At 41.6% G+C, this 19691-nt stretch overlaps 1 protein-coding gene across 1 annotated transcript in view; it reads right to left on the bottom strand.

The window, feature by feature from the left end:
* The window catches only part of ULK4 (unc-51 like kinase 4), a 311468-nt gene that overhangs the window by 205949 nt on the left and 85828 nt on the right, over positions 1-19691 (bottom strand). The window contains exons 23-27 of the mRNA XM_090284953.1: positions 11999-12132; positions 10275-10396; positions 10060-10116; positions 3333-3384; positions 3136-3230 (exon numbers count right to left, since the gene is read on the bottom strand). Of these exons, the coding sequence (XP_090141079.1) occupies positions 3136-3230; positions 3333-3384; positions 10060-10116; positions 10275-10396; positions 11999-12132 (460 nt within the window). The remainder of the gene's footprint in view (positions 1-3135; positions 3231-3332; positions 3385-10059; positions 10117-10274; positions 10397-11998; positions 12133-19691) is intronic.

Here is a 19691-nt window from a genome sequence, read left to right on the forward strand (position 1 = left end):
ACCAACTTACACTCCCACTAGAGGTTTCTGAGAGTTCCATTGGCTCCACATCCTCACCAAGTCCAGTATTAGCTCAAAGATGTGGTTTAATTAAAGTTAAATTACTCAGTATTTATTAGCCTCCAGCCTTTAACATAAAAATTTACAAAAGGACAGGCTCTTCATAAAAAAGATATCATGACTTAGCTTATTCTTTTAAGTTAAAGAAATTGAAATATATTTTAGGTGACTTATGGATATTATTACCAGAATTTTCTAATAAAGAATAATCTTTATTTTTCCATTTGCCATTATAACATATATTGACACCACCATGAATAGAAAAAATTCTCTGTACAAATCAAATTATTACCATATTTCTAGGTTCTCTGTAGGCCACATTGATGATCTCCAACTCTGAAGCACTAAACAGTCTAAACTCTGGGACAAATCTGAGTTAAACACTTATGCTCAGCAAGAACTAAATGCATGGACCCACTTCCATATAATAAAGTATTGATCAGCAACCTTGAACATAGCTTGTGCTAACATTTCAAACAATGTTATGCTCCTTGGGGTGCTGAATCTTCAATTTCATGTAGTCCAGTCATGATCAAAGAGTGGTAATTAGAGCATTTCCCATGAATTATTGCATTAAAAAATACCTCATGAAGCCCTAAGTTGTAATGGTACTGCTCCTACCATAATACACATATAGTTTCAATGATTATTATGATAGCATTTCATGATTAGAAAATAAATTATTAAATGTCTATTTAAATGTATGTACAGATATTTGTAACTACTGAAACACACAAAAAAATTATCCATCAGGTTATTGTTCATTAGAGAAGAATCAATAAGCAACACTTCAGCAAATAACTATCTCAATGGAAGATTGAGAAATTATTACTCAGAAAGTGACCCTAATAAACAGGGTTTCTGCTAATCGTGGGTACTCTTTGAATTAACTCTCTCATTGAAAGCAATTTTTTAAAATGCCAGATAAAATATAAAAGAAGAAAACCTTAAGAATACTTAAGATCTGAAAACACAATGAGGAAACTTTCAGACCAGTATCTCAATAAAAGCCTTAAGTAGAGAGTTGAGCAGCACACAGCTCTCAGAATGAGCTTCGGTATCCATTGCTGTTAGCGCCACTGACTGACTGTGCCCTGCAGGCACTTACCAATAATACAAACACCAGGCTCCGGCAGGGCCCACTAGGGCAAGAGACAGAGGTCTGAGTGCAGGTCTCCCCAGCACGCGGAGTTTTGTGAGTCTCCTACACGGAGCCGGACACAGAGGAGAGGGGATGACACACTCAGAGTAAGGGGAGCCAGGCCTAGTCACCAAGCCCTCCACACACATTCACACTCCTGGGCAATGCTGCGAAGGCTGCCCTGGGAAGTTATGATCTCAGACTAGAGTCTCAGGGATTTGCAAAATGGGTACCGATGACCTTAGTCTCGGGCCGCCCTGACTGCCAGAGCCCTGGATGACCATGAAGCCTGTTGGAGGAGGAAACAGGCACACTGGGCTTCAGGACATGCCTATGACCAGCAAGCAGTGAATGCCAGTAAGGTCTCCGAGAACACAAGCTGACTTGGACATGAGCAGGTTATAACAGACACTACAGCACATCACAGTCTGCTGGGATTGGAATTACCATAGACAGTGCAAAACAACAAAATCTTACAAATGTGAACGAGTAAATCACAGACTCGGAAATACACACAGGGAACAGAAAAGTATAAAAAACACTATGGTAGACTGAAAAGAAAAACAGACATGCAGAACTTCTAGTGATAACAAAAATTCTGCACGTGAAAAAATAACTCAGTGGCTATGTTTAGCACCAAACGGGAGGACAGAGAAGACAGAAATAGAATTATCCAAAATAAAAACTAAATTATCCAGGATATAACCCTGAGTGAGATAAAAGATGGGCTACACAGAAAATGCAGAGAGAATCTTCAACACACGTGTGATCTGAGTTGCTGAAGGAGACAAAGGAAAGAGAGAGTAAACAAGATGATAGCTGAGAATGTTCCAGAAATTATGAAAAAAGACAATCCACAGATTCAAGAGACATAGAGAATCCTAAGCAGAATAAATAAAAGGTTCACATTTAGTTAAATCATAGTGCATCTACAGAAAACCAAAGACGCTCCCCATTCATCCCTCCAAAAAGTCTTAAAAGGAGACAAAAAAAAAAAAATTATTTTCACAGGGGAAAAAAAAAACAGACCAGCTAAACTCTCTATGGCTACAATTCAGAACGTAGGGTAATGAAGTAATATCTTCCCAGCACTAAACAATAACAAAAATAACTGTTGGTCTAGAATTTAATACTCAGAAAAATATCTCCCCCAGGAACCAATGACTTTATCAGGGTTTGCCACCCGTACACTCAAGCTAAGAAAAACAGGGAAGAAATTGACTGGCTCTTTTATAAAGTTAATAAAACTAAAAATAATCTCTGGTTAGATTGTTCAAGAAATAAAAAAGAACAATAAATGGCAAAAAAAATTTTAAAGGAGATATTATGAGGTTAAAAAGATACTAAAAAAGAGGGCAAGCAAATATTATGAACTTCTTTATGCTAATGAATTTTTAAAATTAGATTAAAAATATCAAATTAAAAAACACTTAAATAGGCACATCATAAAAGAGTATTCCCAAATGGTAAAAGAAAAACGTTTGAAAAACCATTCAGCCTCATTTAAAGTCTTGATCATACATAAATTTAAAACTATGGTGAAATATTGCTATATACACATCCATTAAAAAGTGTGAAATAATAAGCCTTAGGGAGGATGAGGAGATCAGATAACCTGGGGGAACCTGGCACCACCTCTTTGGAAAACACGAAGGTATTTTGTGCACGAGCTGAGTTTACATATGTTCTATAACCAATGATTCCATTCCTAAGTGTGCCCCTAAAAGTAATGCCCACTTAAGTAGAGCAAAACACACAAACGAGAATATCCACAGCAATATTTGTAAATGCCAAAAACTAGAAACAACCTAATGTCTATCAAAAATAAATAAGTAAATTGTGATTTACACATATACTTGTACTCAGATCTCTACAATGTGCGGAATTCCCAAGTAAATGAAAAAATGTATTTTTCCAAAGCTGTTAGAACTGACCGTAGAACAATAGTCTTTCAGTAAAATAGGATACTGTATTATTGCTTCAAAAGTCGACAACGTGATCTTGATAAATTCTTCCGATGCCACCGGTCCTAAAAACACAGTTAATTATTACAGGTGTTTACTTACATGTTCAAAATCACAGTATCAAAGTACCTCGATCAAAGACGTAAAATGTCCCATGGTCTACTCACCTATGGCTCCTTCTATGTTAGTTTCTCCTGAGTCTATTGCTTTAATGTGATTCTGTAAAAAATAAAAATATCAGTAAATGGAGATTTCAAAATAACTCTGAAATAAAACAAAGATATTGTTTTGCCCCAAAACCACCTACAGTTCTTAATAACTCATGGAAGGCATTAAATATTGTACTATATACATATTATGAACACTATAATCATAGTTTTATGATGTTTCATATGGTCATATGAAACTATATATACATTATAAACTATCATCATTTTTAAACATACAACTCACTATCAATAAGATTGAATGCTGGAATAAATTCAATAGCAATATAAGCCCAGAAAAGACAACCTGCAAGAGTGAAGATAACCCAGCTGATACATAACCGTTTCCAGTAACAGCCATACTCGCTGACGCCCTTGGAAGTTATGGAGAACGGCACCCAATCAGGGAAACAGTCGTCTCAAAGGAAGGTCAAGCCTGAGCCCCGGGAGTGCCAGCTGCGTCATGACGCAGCCGTTCACTTCAAGCTCCCGCTTCCTTGTGGGATGACCCCCAACACTGTCTGAAAGGCAGGCCTGAGCAGCCTGGCTGTGAGGTCCCTGGCTGAGCTTCCCAGTCCGCAGCTGAGCGAGTGTCCCAGACAGAAGAGGTGCTGGTGAGCAGGATCTGAACGGAACAGTGACTGCCAGGCTGGCACCGGGCAGAGCACGGTGCTAGCCAAGTGCAGAGACGCTGCAACGGAGGTCTTGCCCCGGCTCGCAGAACAATGCCCATGTAATATTTGCTATGTGGTAATAAACAGCAAATAAAATGTAAGATGATCTTGGAATAAAAAAATAAATGAGCAATTAGCTTGGAGTGGAAAATGGATCAACTGTGGTCCAACAGTTTTTCTTCAAACAATTGGTAAATATAAAAGAATATATAAACATACACAAAAGAATACATGCATAGATTTTTTGTTTGTTTTAAAGAATAAAGAAAACCCTGAAACCCACCATTCAAGTTAAGAACTAAGACAGTGCCAGTTCTTTGGATGAGCATTCCCCACCCTACCTGCCTGTCATTCCTCCACAGGCAACCACTATCATAAATTTATCATTTCCCAGACATTTTAAAATAGTTTTAACACACATACATTTGCCCCTAAATAGCATGTTGTGTGTTTAGGTATTCCTGAACTTTACTGATTATCAAACTTCATATGGTTCACACAAATAGGACAATATGTAACCATTAAAATATGAAAAAATTAAGATATATGAAAATACTTATAATACAATGTTAAATGGGAAGAAGACAATACAAATCTACATATATATAGCATAGTCTCAATCATATGTAGCGGTAGATCATATATAAATACATTATATGTATATAAATAGTTTTTCTACACATAAGTACGTTTATGAATAGAAAACATTACAAGGAAACCAAAGTATGTTGACAATGGTTGTCTCCGAGTGTGGAGTTATGGGTGATTTTTTCTTCAAATCTCGCTATAATTTTCTACATTTTCTGTAAAAAGCATACATTTTATAATTTAAATAAACACAAATTACCTGTAAAGTCAGAGAAAATCCTAAGATATATGCTCTTTGAAAACTGAAGATATGTAGCACCCTGAATTCCTTTTTTCAGTCTATAACTAAACACACCGAAAAGACTAATAAAGAAGTAAGGCAGTAAATTTACGAAGCAATGTAAGCTTTTCATGATAATTTGGGTGAAATTATTTCATAAAACTTTAAAAGGAGCACACAATTTTTGCTTAGTAAATATGAATTTGATGCTGAATTAAAAATTCATAGAGACATGTCTTTTGACTTAAATCTACATAAATGTCCATGGATTACTAAGAAAGATAAGACTGAACAGTGCTGACACCATGATCTTTCCTGTGTAATTTTAATATATAGATAATACGCAAATATAGACGTGAACAAAACTTGTGAGGAGGAAATCACAGGAAACCAGCAGAGGGTCCCTTGGGGGAGAGGAACCGCTGAGACTGGGTGGTGTGTTTTCACTTTTCATTTTCTGCCCTCTGAACTGCTGGAATTTTCTAACATGTATTAATATTTTTCTTTTTTAATGTCAATCAGGGTTATCTAGATGGCGAAACTATAGGCTTCTCTTATTTTCTTCCTTATACTTCCCCTGTTTGATTTTCTAAAACCCCTACTTAATGATTCATTGATTTACCAATTTTAACATCTTGATACATTTTGTCTTCCTTTTTAGTGCAATAGGAATCCGGAGAGCCTGAGGACACAGCAGGAGGCACTGGAGGTTCAACGAGAGGAAGGAAGGGGCGAGGGGTCCTCTAGGCAAGCGTGAAGGAACATGAAACAGGAAAACGAAAACAAACCGGGTGTACCAGCCTTAAGACACGGTGCGCTAAGATGCGCAGTTAGTGATTCACAGTGAGACCAGCTACTTCCGTTGTGTTTCCCTCTAGCCCTGTATAGCCGCTCAAAGCAGGGGTGTGGCGGGTGGAGAATGCAATCGAACCAGGATTAGGCTCTGCCAGAGGAAGACAGTGGAGGAATAGCCAGGAAACGGGAGTTACAGGTGAAGCAAGGCAGTGAAGGCAGCCGGCACTCCAAGGAACTGCGAGCCAAGAGAAGACAAAACGCAGCTCTCGGGCCTTAGGACGGTGAATGGAAAGTGGAAGGACCAATGTGAGTCTCCAAGGAATGAAAAAACTTCTGGAGACAGAGAGCAGAGGAATTGAGCTGAAAATCAGACAGCGTGATGCTGAAAATAAGTCCACGGGGACAGTCAGCCGTGGGAGAGAAGACAAGATCCTGGGGAGAGAGGTGGTCTAAGCAGAGTTGTTGGCAGGACCCTCCACGGGAATCTCTGATTCTCCAAGAACGGGAGCAGCAGCAGCAGCATGGACAGACCGACAGTGAACCCAAGCAAGAAAGACTTTGAGGAACATGGCGCAATGACCCAGAAATCTGTAGGTGATCACAGCACAGGGGGTGACACAGGGTTAGGGTGCAAGCTTCAGAGCTGGCAGTTTTAGCAGAGGAGCTAAAAGGACGAGCACCCACCCCACAGATGGGCTCACTGAGGGAAGGCGGATGGGGAAGAAAATGGCCCCGTCTACGGAGAAAATGGAAAGCCGGGCCTCAAAGGCAGGCCACTGCTATTCAATATCATTCATGCTATTGAGAAGAAGCTGGAAATAAGTTTCTACAGCAAATTGGGTATATAAATTCAAGGTCTGTAGAACAGGGAGAAGCATTCAATAAGAACACTTGTGTGGCAATGAATAATTATATACTATATTTTTTAAAATATAAAGAGTGCACTCTCTCTGCTTTATTTACTACAACTGAACTCAAAAAATCAACCGACATAGCAACATTCAGCTGAAATAAAAATCTGCAGATGGCAGGAAGTATGCCTTTTATTTTAATAGCTATTTCAGTGCCCGGTATAAGTAAAGATCCACGAACGATGGAGATTATAATTATATTCTTGTATGAAAATCTATTAGGATAACTTCATCATTTCTTTGGTTCCTCTTTTATGTGAAAATTTGAACGGTGATGCCTTTTTGTAGAAAACTATAACCACCACACAACCATCACACTTTTATAACCTAATGAGGCCAGAACTTAAGAACAAACACAACAAAGTCCCCTTCCTTGGCTCATTAATCCAGAGCATTTTCAAAAGGACACAAGAAATACAATGAACATTAGGTTAACGCACAGCGTGAGTTCCTGAACACACTTCCTCAATGTCATGACTTCCCGTTTCCCAGCCCAGTTCAGCGGAGGCCCAACACGGCGGTACTCACCACAGAATTTCCCACCACACTTGCCCACACGCTCTTTGGCTAAAATACCCATAGATTATTTTACTGGAGGGGAAAATAGGTATGAGGCCACGCTGCTTCTGCCCATAAGAAGTGAAAACAACAACAATCAGCTGTACAGACTCCTCTTCTGCCTGGAGTCTCTGAAAGCTCAGTAATGGTTGACAAGTACCCTGTTACCTTGTTTCCAAATACTAGCTTCTTAAAATATAAGAAGGCCAAAACTTTATTTTTCTTAGGGTAAAAAAAAAAAAATTAATTTCTATACTCATGCCTCCATGTATAAGAAGCATCCTGAACTTTTCTACCTAAAAAATAAAAGACGTCTACAGGTCAAAGAGGCAAACCATGCCCTGGTGCCAGTCTAGAAACAGAAGCCAATGGGAGCCCCCCCACCCCCATCCCAGCCTGCTCTGTCAGGGCCCTTCTAATGAGTGGAGGTCACACCAACCTTGCCTGCGGTCTCCACACCCACCGGAAGCAGGCCAATAGCTCCTGCAGAGCTGCTTGACCAAAAGCCCAAGAAGTTCTTGGCAGTGAGTTACTGCTACTGGATATATTACTAAAGATGGACCAAGCTTGAATCCTTCAAATGAAGACATATTTTTAAAATATAAAAAGACAGTACATTAGCTACTCAAAACATAAATTTCCAAAAATACAAAAATGTTATTTATCTCCAGATAGACCAGTAGGGCTTTCAAAACACCAGTATCTCCACTATGAACGGAACACGCCACCGGGACAGAGATGTACTGTGCTCTGGATAGATTCACAAAGACATTCTATGGACTGAACTACAGAACATTCATAGCTGTGCAGCCCCAAACAAAACCTCTCAAACAGGTTTAGGAAACTTGTGTAAGCAAAATTCAAAAGAATTCTCTTAAAGCAGAAAACTCAAGAGGCTGCCACTGGCTAATCTGCACGGCCCACTTCTCAGAGGCTGCGCAACGTTGGAGAGCTGACTGCGCCTCGTGGCATCAGCGGGGCACCACTGCTTTGGGTAATATCTTTGGTGCCTTCGGGACAGATTATAAATCAACTCATAGAAGCAACGTCCAACCGCCAACAGCCCATAATAATGTGCACAAGAACTGTGTGGATAACTAAACCCGGGTCCTTAATCGCGGTCGATACTTCTCTCCCTTTAACTAGTATTTCATCAGTGCCATCGACACTGAATATAAGAGAAATGAACACACAGCTAGGGCCAAATAACAGATGTGATAAGAAAAACAAAACATTCTGGGACTGGCCATGATTCCAACTAGGAAAATCACCTGAAGAGCTACAAGACCACTGTATTTGCCTAAACTCTCTCTGCTCGACTGGCATTATAAGGGGAAAAAACTGATAAAATTTTTCCCACATCACAATTATCTTTGAACGAGGTCAGTTATTTTCCACTCCCTAAAAGGGCCTACATGAAAAAGTCTCTACAGAATACCCTTCAGGCCTCACGGAGTACACCCACTCCTGGGACATGGTGAGGAGACCCTTCCTCAGTGTGGCCCCCTCCCTTGTTTCTGAATCACACGGAGCAGGCGAGTTCTCCCTAAAGCACGTGTATGTAATTCTTGAAAGTCCATAAAGACCTTTATGTTGGAGATACTTGGTAGTTCCTTGAAAACCCAAACTGTCCTGTTAATGTAGGCAGAGAAAAGTACCACACGTGAGAAAAAAGAGTAAGAGAATGAACCCAGGACCAATTATCCCTGACCCAAGCAAAGCCTGTACCAGAATGTTCCAAGGTGGCCTCCAGAAGCAAAATTACTATTTTTGGGCACTGGTATGTAGTGCCATGGAATGAGAAATACGGAACTCAGTCATGCTAAAATGATACCCATTTTGTACTTAAAAGCAGAGTGAAAAGCAAATTGAAGATGGTGGTAAGCAAAATTCTGATAATTTACAAACTCATGAGTGTGTAACAAAAATTATGTACTTGGTGGTATTTGGACACAAGACACTAGGGTGACAAGGATTTGAAACCAAGTACAAAAGGACGCCGCTGCATCGCCTGAACACACTATCGTACTAACAGTTGTGACCTGCACTCAACATTTGCATTTCAAAACATCATTCTTCACCCTATGATGAAACTTCTAAAAAACTACATTCTCACTTGTGGGTGACAATCATTTTTTTTTTATTCTGAAATAACAATAACACTGAGCTATTTGGTTCATTTTAAGTCCATACCTCTGCAGCATTTTGAAATTCTCAGTTCAGTGTTTATTACAAACATCAAAGTAAGACTGGAGATGCTGCGTGACAAATGTCTTTGCTTTCCCTTTGATGTTATCAGTGACACATCCTGCAACCATGCCAGGCAAGGGGAAAAGGTAACATAATTCATGAGCCTCAATCTGAACAAAAAGACTGCTTTTGGTGAGCAAAAACTGGAATGAAAGATAGCACAGTGATTTGTTTTTCATTGTTACCCATCTCATCAAAATTAAATTTAAAAAAGAAGTTAAATTGAGCTTTATTTAGAGAAATGCCATCATATTAAGAGATTGCACATACTTGGAAAACGTAGCCGAGGTAAATAATGATGATAATATATTCCCAGCACTCCATTTTCACCAGTTTTATTATTTTACATTTTTTCATGATATTTAACACCAAAATTGATAAAAAGTGTTTCCTAGGACTTACCCTACTTGGGGCTGTCTGTGAACAAAATACATTATCAGGAGAAAATGTATTTTTCTCCAAATGTCAAACTTTATTACAGTCAACAGATAAAATATATAAAAAGGTCACTTCCCAAGAGACAAATAAATACCACAAGAATTTTTAAATTACCTCATTCTGACACCAAATCCTACAAACAGCAGCGAGAGTCACATTTTTATTAGGAACGTGAAAAATTCAATGTTACTCACAAGAATAGTTCCGTAACTGAAAAGGAACTCTTCCGTGACAACCCGAGGTCGAAATACCTGTGTGATGAGAGTTTCCATAGATTAAATCCTGAAAGCCATATACAAGGAGAAAAAAAAAAAAATCGAACCCATTTTGTCTGCGTTGACGTTTCTCAGCTCCAGGTTACAAAGAAGGGAGTCACAGTTGTCTTCTTTTTCCCGTAGTAAGATCGCACCTGCGAGGTGACGAGGTGAAGTGCTATGGGCATCAGGGGGAGACACATCTTCAGCTGCTTCGCTTGGACTGTTGATGGGTGTTTACGACCAGACACGTTAGCCAAGGCGTTGAGAATGTCACCTGCGGGGCACATCCCGGAGCACGCGTGAAGGTTCAAGACCACAAACACCTAGGGGCCCCTGGTCCCTGCTGGGCACCTGATGGGATTGCTGAGGGAATGACTCTCCAAATAGGTGAAGTGGACAGAAGCTGTGTTATTTGCTCACAGATATTGAGACTACAGCCAAAAGTTGTGGCTTCTGGGGTCAGAATGGATATAAACTCAATCTCTCACCTAGAAATTTAACATCGAATTTATAAATAGTATGGTAGAGTGGTGGTTTTAGAAATAACGTTTCTTCCTTTTTGGGGTATTTTTCCAAATTTCAAGCACAAGCACCTATTATTTTGGTAAACAGAAAAATGTTAAAAATGGTAAGCGAACAGGTTATAGGTCGCAATTTTTAACAATAGAATAGGTGGAAATAAAAACTGACCAATTCATAAAAATTCTCATTGGATGATAAGTCCAATAATAAATAAAAACTTGTGCTGTGGATATTTGAATCTTATCATCACATCCTTAAACAGAATGAATCTAGTAATAAGAAACTTAACTACCAATTAACCAGACAGATCATGGCCTTCAGACTGAAGATTAAAGAAAGATTATTATCTAAAATAAACGATGGAAAGATGGGGCAGGGACTAGTCAAAGAACCTGCATGAATGACCCATGGACGTGGACACCGGTGTGGGGAGGGACTATGGGAGCCGGTGTTGGGATGGGTAGAAGAGGGGGTGGGGGGCATTGGGACAATTTTAATAGAAGAACAATTTTTAAAATGATTCATGAAATAAATAAATAAGTCTTGAAATGCTCTATTTTTGATCATTAACAGGCAAAAAAAAAAAAAAAAAAAAAGTCCCTAAGTATCAGTAAGAAGCTAAAGGCATGCCACTCAGCCATGAAGATATCTTCATTACTCTGATTTACTATCATGAATTTCAGAGTCTAAGTATATTTTACTATAATGGGTTGGATCAATTTAACATTTGAAACAATTCTGGTTTAATGCCACATCAGCTAAAAAGGCATGGAATGGGAGTTAAACTAAATGTACGCATGCCTTAGATTATTTTAATGCCTGCTGTAATAAACAGGCTTTACAAACCATTATTAGATATTTTTATTTAAAAATGTTCAAACCAAAGACATTGTCAAACTTTACTCAAAAGTCTTTAATATTAAATGTTAATGCTTATACATTTAAAAAATATTTTTAACAATAACTCTGTGGCTCTCATCTGAAGGGAAAAACTCCTGATTCAGAATTAAGCAGAGGGAAATCTTGAGGAAAGTACCCAAAATAAATAGCGGAAGGTCAATCGTAAGCAATTAAAATGCTTTCCTTTTATTACTTCTCCAAAACCACCAGTTTACCGCAGATGACACCCGAACGTCACCTTTAGCCGGCTCGTTGCCTCAGCCATGTCACCGGTGCAAAATAATTATGAAAGCGGACGAGGCACATCTAAATCTTGAAACTACACATTCAGGAAAAAGTGTCACTGCACTTGCCTGCAGTAAAAGGCCAGCGAGACTAGAAAAGAAGTGATGCCTGAAAGGCACGTCACGGGAAAAGTGAGCTGCGAGGAGCCTGAGGATGAAATCCCGCTTACCCAGCACCCGAGGCAGCTCGTGCACCATGTGACGGATGAGAAGGGCCAGGCATTTGGACAGGTACTCATTGCCACTTTGCTGCTCCTTGCCTGGAGTGGTCTTCCTGCTGTCTCTCTCGATGTACATCACCAGCCTACATACAGAAAAGTGAACGGGTTACTTCTCGGGATAAAACACTTGCTAGCATCTGTCTGAAAAAGCCACCGAGGCAAGTGTTTCCAGGGCGCACAGTCCCCATCATGTTGATGCTTAGATTTGTGGCAACTTGTCGGGTACAGTCCGTTTTTGCTTTAGAAAAACCTAAGCACTTCTGCAAAAGAAAATAAGACTGATACATCTGCCAGAGTATTACAAAACACTACCCTTGGCCCCTGAAAAGAAACCACGTTCCCCAGATGATGGTGAAAGGCAGACACAGGCCTCTGGCCAGAAGAGGGTTCTTGGTGTTTCAAAGATCCAAAGTAGGACCACAGGTTGTCTGCCCTTTGTTGCATTAGTATCCAACTTGCTCAGAACCTCACGCCAGTTCGATGAATTCCAGCTCCTCTAGTAAATCGTGTACATAAATCCAAAGAAAGAGTTTCATTCCAACCCTGGGTTTCACATGTCCTTCTGTCTGGTAGTTTTATGATTGCTATCTGTCTTTTAATAAACTTATTTCTTCTTCAAACCGCTGGCATTCACTTACCATCAATTTCTGAACCAACTGGTTGCACCCCAGAACCAGGGATCATACTGGATCATCCCTCTAGATCCTTAGGGTGTTGTTTTCAAGTTTCAGGCCCATTTTCATCCCCTTTGCTGGACCCACCAGTCATCTTCCCAAGTTCCCATTCCCCTCAACTCTGTAAAGAGCGATGAGTCCACTGATTTCATCAGGCAAAGGCCCCCGTATGGCCACCTCCCTCGCTGGACTCCCTCACCATCATCCATCTCCACATCTCTGTTACAATCGCTCATCCCAGCCAACATCTACTTCTCAGAGAGAGTCTCCAACCAACACTCACTGTAAACCGGAAAGAGGTGTTGTACACATAATCGTCGTCGTCGTCGGCAGCCGTCCGTCTCGAGAGACGATGGTGTAGCTTCTTAAGAGTCTATCTGCACCGCCGAGAATGGCTGTGCAGTCCGACTCGGGAGTGACACGGTATCTGTCTCCTCCCGTGTTGAATCGACATCTTGCGATGACGCTGGAGTGTCCTCTCCAGTGAAGCTGAAGCTACAGAGCCTGGGCAGGGTGATATGGAGGGTCTGCTGTTGCCCATGCAGCAGACCCCCCCTCTCTTCGCAGCTGAAGGGTCCAAGGGAAAGACGGAGTCAATACAGCTTGGCTTCAGGTGCGCCGCAGGAGTTGCCGGTGTTGACTACAACGTCAAACCGCCTTAGGGACTCCGGCTCCGGATTTTCTGTCGGGGTTTACTCCCTTAGCCTTTCCCCTGAAGAGGTATGCCGCAAGGCAGCGGAGGTTTTTTGGAGTCAGAGTTTTCCTTCTCTGATGTGCCCTGACTGGAAGATCGAACCAGCGACACTTAGCTCGCAGGCCGACGCTCAATCCACTGAGCCAAACCAGCCAGGGTTTGGAAATCAGAGTACTGAAGCAGATATTCATAAATATTTTAAAACTGTCCTCGATTTTTTTTTCTCATTTACAAAATGGAATTTTAAAAACCTGCCTAGCTGAACTCATAATCTTTATGAAGTTGAAATGCAACAGGAGGGCGGAAAGGCTTCAAAAACTCAGCAATGACACACATAAGAGGATGTTGCTGTGTAACCTGAGACGCCGCAAGTCTGACAAAGAAGAACCGCAGCGTAAGAGGGAACATGGAGCTTTAGTTCCGGCTCCTCAAACTGGAGAATGTCTAGCTGCTGCTTCTTCCTTCCCCGAAGCCAGCCCCACTCTGGGACTTTCCAAATCTATTACCTTACGATGTACTGAGCACTGATGCTGGGTGTCTGTTTGTACACATAATAAGTACCTGCAAAGTATACTGAAATCGTAACCCTTAGAATTGATGTGGCTCTCTTAGTAGATTTACTCATGGTTTTGCCTTTCTGCTTATTATTATTGGGAGCCCGTGGGGATAAAACCAAATCAAGAGTTTAAGTTCCATATAAGCCAATTAGCATCCTCTGTTCTAGTTGCTGATTACAGCCTTAGCCACACTTTAAAAAATATGTGACAATGATCCAGTGCAGAGAAAATACGACTAAATCGGCTTAGAGAGTTCATAGCACAACCCTGCTCGATGAGTACACCGAAGAAACGGGACACCACCATTTCATGAGAAGTCAAATCCAAAATTGGCAGAGTATGAAAAAGCAAATTCTTACTTGTGTATAAACAGTCAATGTTTCTCTAAAATTTAAATGATCCATGACAAAATTTAATAATGTGCTGCTTAATTACTGTAGTCTGAAATATCTTTCAGGCAAAAACTACTCAAATACTTTTCAAACACCAGTACAAGCTGTTAACACATAAGAAAATATCCGTCACCTCAGCCGGGAGAAATAAAAGGCTGACGGGAACCATAACAAATGAAACTAACTCTAGAATGATGCTCCATTTCTTCCTTCTGGGATGCTCTCCCCAATGCCTTCCCATTACAGAATGTGTTTACACAAGCTATAGAATAAATTCACGTTACTGACAAGGGAACATTAGTTACGAAAAGAATTCACATTCCATGAAGGAAATAAAATGTGGGCACATTTGAGCGCAGTGCCCATAAACACTTTCCAACTGCTCTACAACAAAACTGCACGTGGTATTCCTTGGTTTCCTACAAGGGTGTCCAGGTACAAAGATCAACGATCTGAACAGGAATCCCAGTAAACCACAAATAAATAAGATCTCGCCCTGGCTGGTGGAGCTCAGTGGGCTCAGCGTTGTCCCGCACACCCAAAGGTCGAAGGTTCTATTCCTGGTCGGGCAGATGCCTAGGTCGCGGGCCAGGTCTCCGGTTGGGGGCCTCCGAGAGGCAACCAATCAATGTTTCTCTTACACGTTGACGTTTCTCTCTTTCTCTCTCTCTCCCTCCCTTCCCCTCTTTAAAAATAAGTACATAAAATCTTTTCAACATACAAATATCTTCTTTCCCCCTCCCCCGACCATTGCATTTAATAGCATCATTTCTCCCCAGGATTTATCTCTGTTTCCCAGTCTACTGCCCCACTCGCATTTACCTTCATTTATCGCTAGGATTCAGTCCCACTAACGGGACAACTCTCTTACTCGCATCTCTACAGGAATCCTTACGCTCATTCCACACATCCATCTATACGCTGCCCTCACCTGCCTTCTAGAATGTCCTCCTGCTGTACCTCCATGCTTCTGTGGCCAGACTTGCCATGTCCGATACTTGTTTCTCTGTCTGGTAGCTACACCCGTGCAGCACCTGGTGTGATGAGCTCCGTGACAACAAGGATGATGACATCACGTTTATTCGTTCAATAAATCCTGAGCATTGCTGAGTGTTTTTGATGGGGGAGTTTGGGAGTGGAGACAGAGTAGAAAGCAGATTTGTTTCATTTATGTCAGTGCTTCTCCACCTTCCTCATGCCGCGACCCTTTAATACAGTTCCTCATGTTGTGGTGACCCCCAACCATAAAATTATTTTCATTGCTACTTCATAACTGTAATTTTGCTTCTGTTATGAATCATAATGTAAATATCTGATAGGCAGGATGTATTTTCATTGTTACAGATTGAACATAATTAAAGCGTAGTCATTAATCACAAATACAATACGTAATGATATATGTGTTTTCCGATGGTCTTAGGCGACCCCTGTGAAAGGGTCGGTCGTTCAACCCCCAAAGTGATCGCGACCCACAGGTTGAGAACCGCTGGTTTATGTTAACTTGAGGATTCTTCGCGGGCACGCCACTGACTATATGAAGATAAGCTTGGAGTAGGGGAAAGTTCATATGGATGCATATCAGCGCATACGTGGTATCTGAAGCCACTGGATAGAAGAAATCACCTTAAGGATAGAAAAAAAAAGGGCCCAGGATAATCCAAAGAGGGAGAACCAGCAAAGAGATGGAGGTGGGAAGAAAGAGAGGAACACATGTTGAGTTCAGACTCTGAGCCCTATAACTATGAAGGTAAATTCTGGTTCAAGTTGGCAAGTGGAGCCCAAGCATTTTCCTGCACTTCCCATGGTTACATACCCCCAGAGGAAATCCACATTAGCCCTAAAAACAAAAAAGTGTGCCAGTCACAGCCAGAACCTTCAGAGAAATTCCTGAAAGCAGATGCAAGCGGATTGAGGGGAGGCCCAAGCACCCGGGAAGGAAACGCCTGCCTGGGAGGCAGGTAACCCCAGCAGCATCCTAACCTCTCAATGGCAGGGCAGCAGGACACATTTACGCTTAGGAGCTGATAGGAAGAAGTAAGTTTCTCACCCCTATGAACAATTTTTTAAATGAACTGCGTACCAGAAAACCTGGCACAAAAGCCGTGCTAACTAAGAGGAGAGCCATCAAAGGGAGGTTGCAGGAAAGGGAAGACTTTAAAGCAAAGGAACGACTTTGATTTGAGAAATATTGATCTAATAGAGGAAGAGATAAATGATGAGAGGGAGGAAGCCAGACAGGCGATTAGGAGTTATAAGCATGCAGGTGAAGCAGAGAAACAGAAAGGAACTCAAGAAAAAAGGACAGACTTCCTGGAAATGGTGCGAATAGGAGATGAGGTTCCAAAAGTCAATTGCAAGAACAGCACATTTGCATTATGGGAGGTCAATGGTATGGGTTTCTTGCTTGAACTTAATCCAGGCTCCTCCTTGGAGATGCCATCACCCCAGCGACCTCCCATTCCTACCATCTGGGACGCGCTCCCTCCCTTCGAGTTCTGCTGAGCTTCCTGTGTTCCATCCACAGACTACTCCCCTGTCTGCTTCACCCGCAGATGTCCCCACGGGCAGGATGCGACTGGAATAAGATGTCACCTGGCTACCCATCCCATTTGCATTCACCTGGGACAGCTTCACACCCGGCCCTTGCTCTAGCCGTAGACCATTTCCAGAGGACCATAACAGCACACTTCTCACCGCTTCAATTCGCTCTAAGCCCACCTTAATCTACTGCACAATTTTCCACTTATAATTGCTGTTTTCCCCTATGCAGGAGAAACTTACACTTGAACGATGAGATGCATTTTTTTTCCCTCTTCCATCGCCCTGTCAGAATCCTCAGAAACTCATCATCCAAGTCAATACTCCTGCCTGTGATTAGAGCTATTGTCTCTCAGCTTATGGTAGGTGATGAATGAAGTTCTGGCCTCAATTCAAGTTACGGTGACCCGGCACATCTGCAGACCTACTCTGTGATTATTTCTTCAGTTCCTAAATGTACAACTGCACAGACATCCTTCCTTCCCATGCAGCAGAATCTGTACACTGACTATCTGATCTGTGCCATGAGGGCTATGATGACAAATAGAAGTCCCTGGCATGTCCCCGCTCACAAGATAGTAGCCCATATCAACAGAAAACCAAAACACAGAAACTAATACCAACAGAAAAACACTGAACGGTGCAGGGGTGATAAAATCTATTACATGCCCATTAAAATCGTCTGTTGGCTTGTGTAAAATCTTCGAAAATGACTGTGATGAATCTTAAATGACTGGATTATCCAAAAGATAAACAGGTGTGGCTCCAATTGCTGCCGAGATAAGATTTAGTATCTCTGCTGGAGCAAATCAACATGACCCTGGCGTAGTAGCTGCCAATTCTCTGTATCATCTGGAAAAAAACCCACCAGCACGTGTTTGCTTTTACTCTTCAGGGTAAACAGTAAACATTCACTGCCTTGCCTCTGTGCAGTGCCAACAATCCTGCTCTTGGCCACGAAAGTCTGCAAAGAACTGGATCATCTTGCTGCTCCAGCAAATGTCACACCTGCACACTACTTTGATGAAATCAAGCTGAGTGGACCTGAGGAACAACTAGCAGCAAGTACTTTAGTTGGCTTAATAAGACATGAGAGACGCATAAAAATCCATGGGCCCACCAGTCCTCTATAAAGTTCCCAGGGCCCAGTGGTCTAAAGCATGTTGGGACATCCCTTCAAAGTCAAAGACGACTGTGTCTTCTACTGAGTATGACCAAAAAAGTGCGCCTTTGTGACCTTAGAAGCCGATACATACCACTTTTGAATGTGTCCCTCTGACTCATTTTCTACGGCACCCATAAACTTGCAAGTTTGAATGGAGGGAATAAAGGCTCTGCTATAATCCCAATCTGCAAGGTAAGCTACTCTGCCATTGCGCCTTCTTACCTCGCAGACCTACTGGCTCTGAGTGTCTGTGGAAAAGAGAGGTGATGGAGGAAGCCTCAGGGAAGCATCGATACGGGAGTCAAAACACAGATCTTTGACGTTGCTATGGTCTGAAGGTTTGTGTCCATCCCGAAGTCCACAGGTTAGAATCCTAACACCCAATGTCATGGTGTTGGGAGGCGATGAGGTCATGAGGGTAGACAGAGGCCTCATGAATGAAGCTTGTGTTCTTATAAGAGAGATCCCAGCACTCCTGAGTCCCTTCCTCCTGGTAAGGATACAAGGAAAAGTTTGCAACCCAGAAGAGGGCTCCCACCCAACCATGCAGGCCCTCTTATCTCAGTCTTCCAGTCTCCAGAGCTGTAAGATATAAGTTTCTGTTGTGCATAAGCTGCCCCGTCTTTGGTATTTTGTTACAGCATCTCAAACATACTAAGAGGTTTTAGAGCAAAGCCACTCTCTCATCTGCAGGTTACTATTTTTTTGAGAAACAGTTCCTAATAGAGAAGGAACACGTGACTACTGACATCAAATGATCACATGACCTGAGTCACCAATCTTTAACTGTATCATTAATCTGACACACAAGCCACTAGGTTGGGCATGCACAGCAATAATCCATCGTTAAATAGACTGATCAATGTAAGAGACTGAGCTTAAACAGGTCCAGAATGTACTAGCAAATTGCACGAGTAGGTGGGTCAGATTCCTTCAACACATACTCCTCAGCATTGCCTCTCCTCTCTTGATCCTGATTAAGAATTACTTATGACCAGCTGACCGGAGAGGAAAAACACCGGGCCTGGTTAGTGAATGGTCCGCTACAACACGCTGGCACCAATTTAAAGTGGACCGCAGCAGCACTATGAACCAAATCAGAAGTGTCACTGAAAAGCAAGTACTTCCAGCTAGCAGAATGTCAAACAACATATTCTGTTGTGTCCTGTGTTTAAACTGAGATGTGGCTAGAAGGACAGATGCACACTGATTCATGGGCACTGACTGACAGCTTAGTAGGACGTCCAGGGACCTAAAAAGAATAAGATTTGAAGCCCAATGACAAGAAGTTCTGCGAAAGGGCTATGTGGGTGGATGTGTCCCAATGGGCACAAAGCATACATATATAAAACATTTATGTACCATGGGGAAGCCCACTGAAGAGCAACCCCTTCAGAGAAGGCTCTCAATAATCAGATAGACAAGATGACATGTTCTGCAAATGTCATTTAAGACTATCTTTCCTGCCACCCCGGGGCTTGCGCAATGGGCTCAGGTACATTGCGCAATGGGCTCAGGTACAAAGTGGACAAGGTGGCAATGACAGAGGCTATCTGTGGACTCAGCAAAAGGAATGCTCCTCATCTTGATACTGCCACTCCATCCAATGGGAGAAACCAATA

Source organism: Furipterus horrens, unplaced genomic scaffold (genome assembly GCF_987537825.1).
Source record: "Furipterus horrens unplaced genomic scaffold, mFurHor1.1.pri manual_scaffold_7, whole genome shotgun sequence".
Taxonomy (NCBI): domain Eukaryota; kingdom Metazoa; phylum Chordata; class Mammalia; order Chiroptera; family Furipteridae; genus Furipterus; species Furipterus horrens.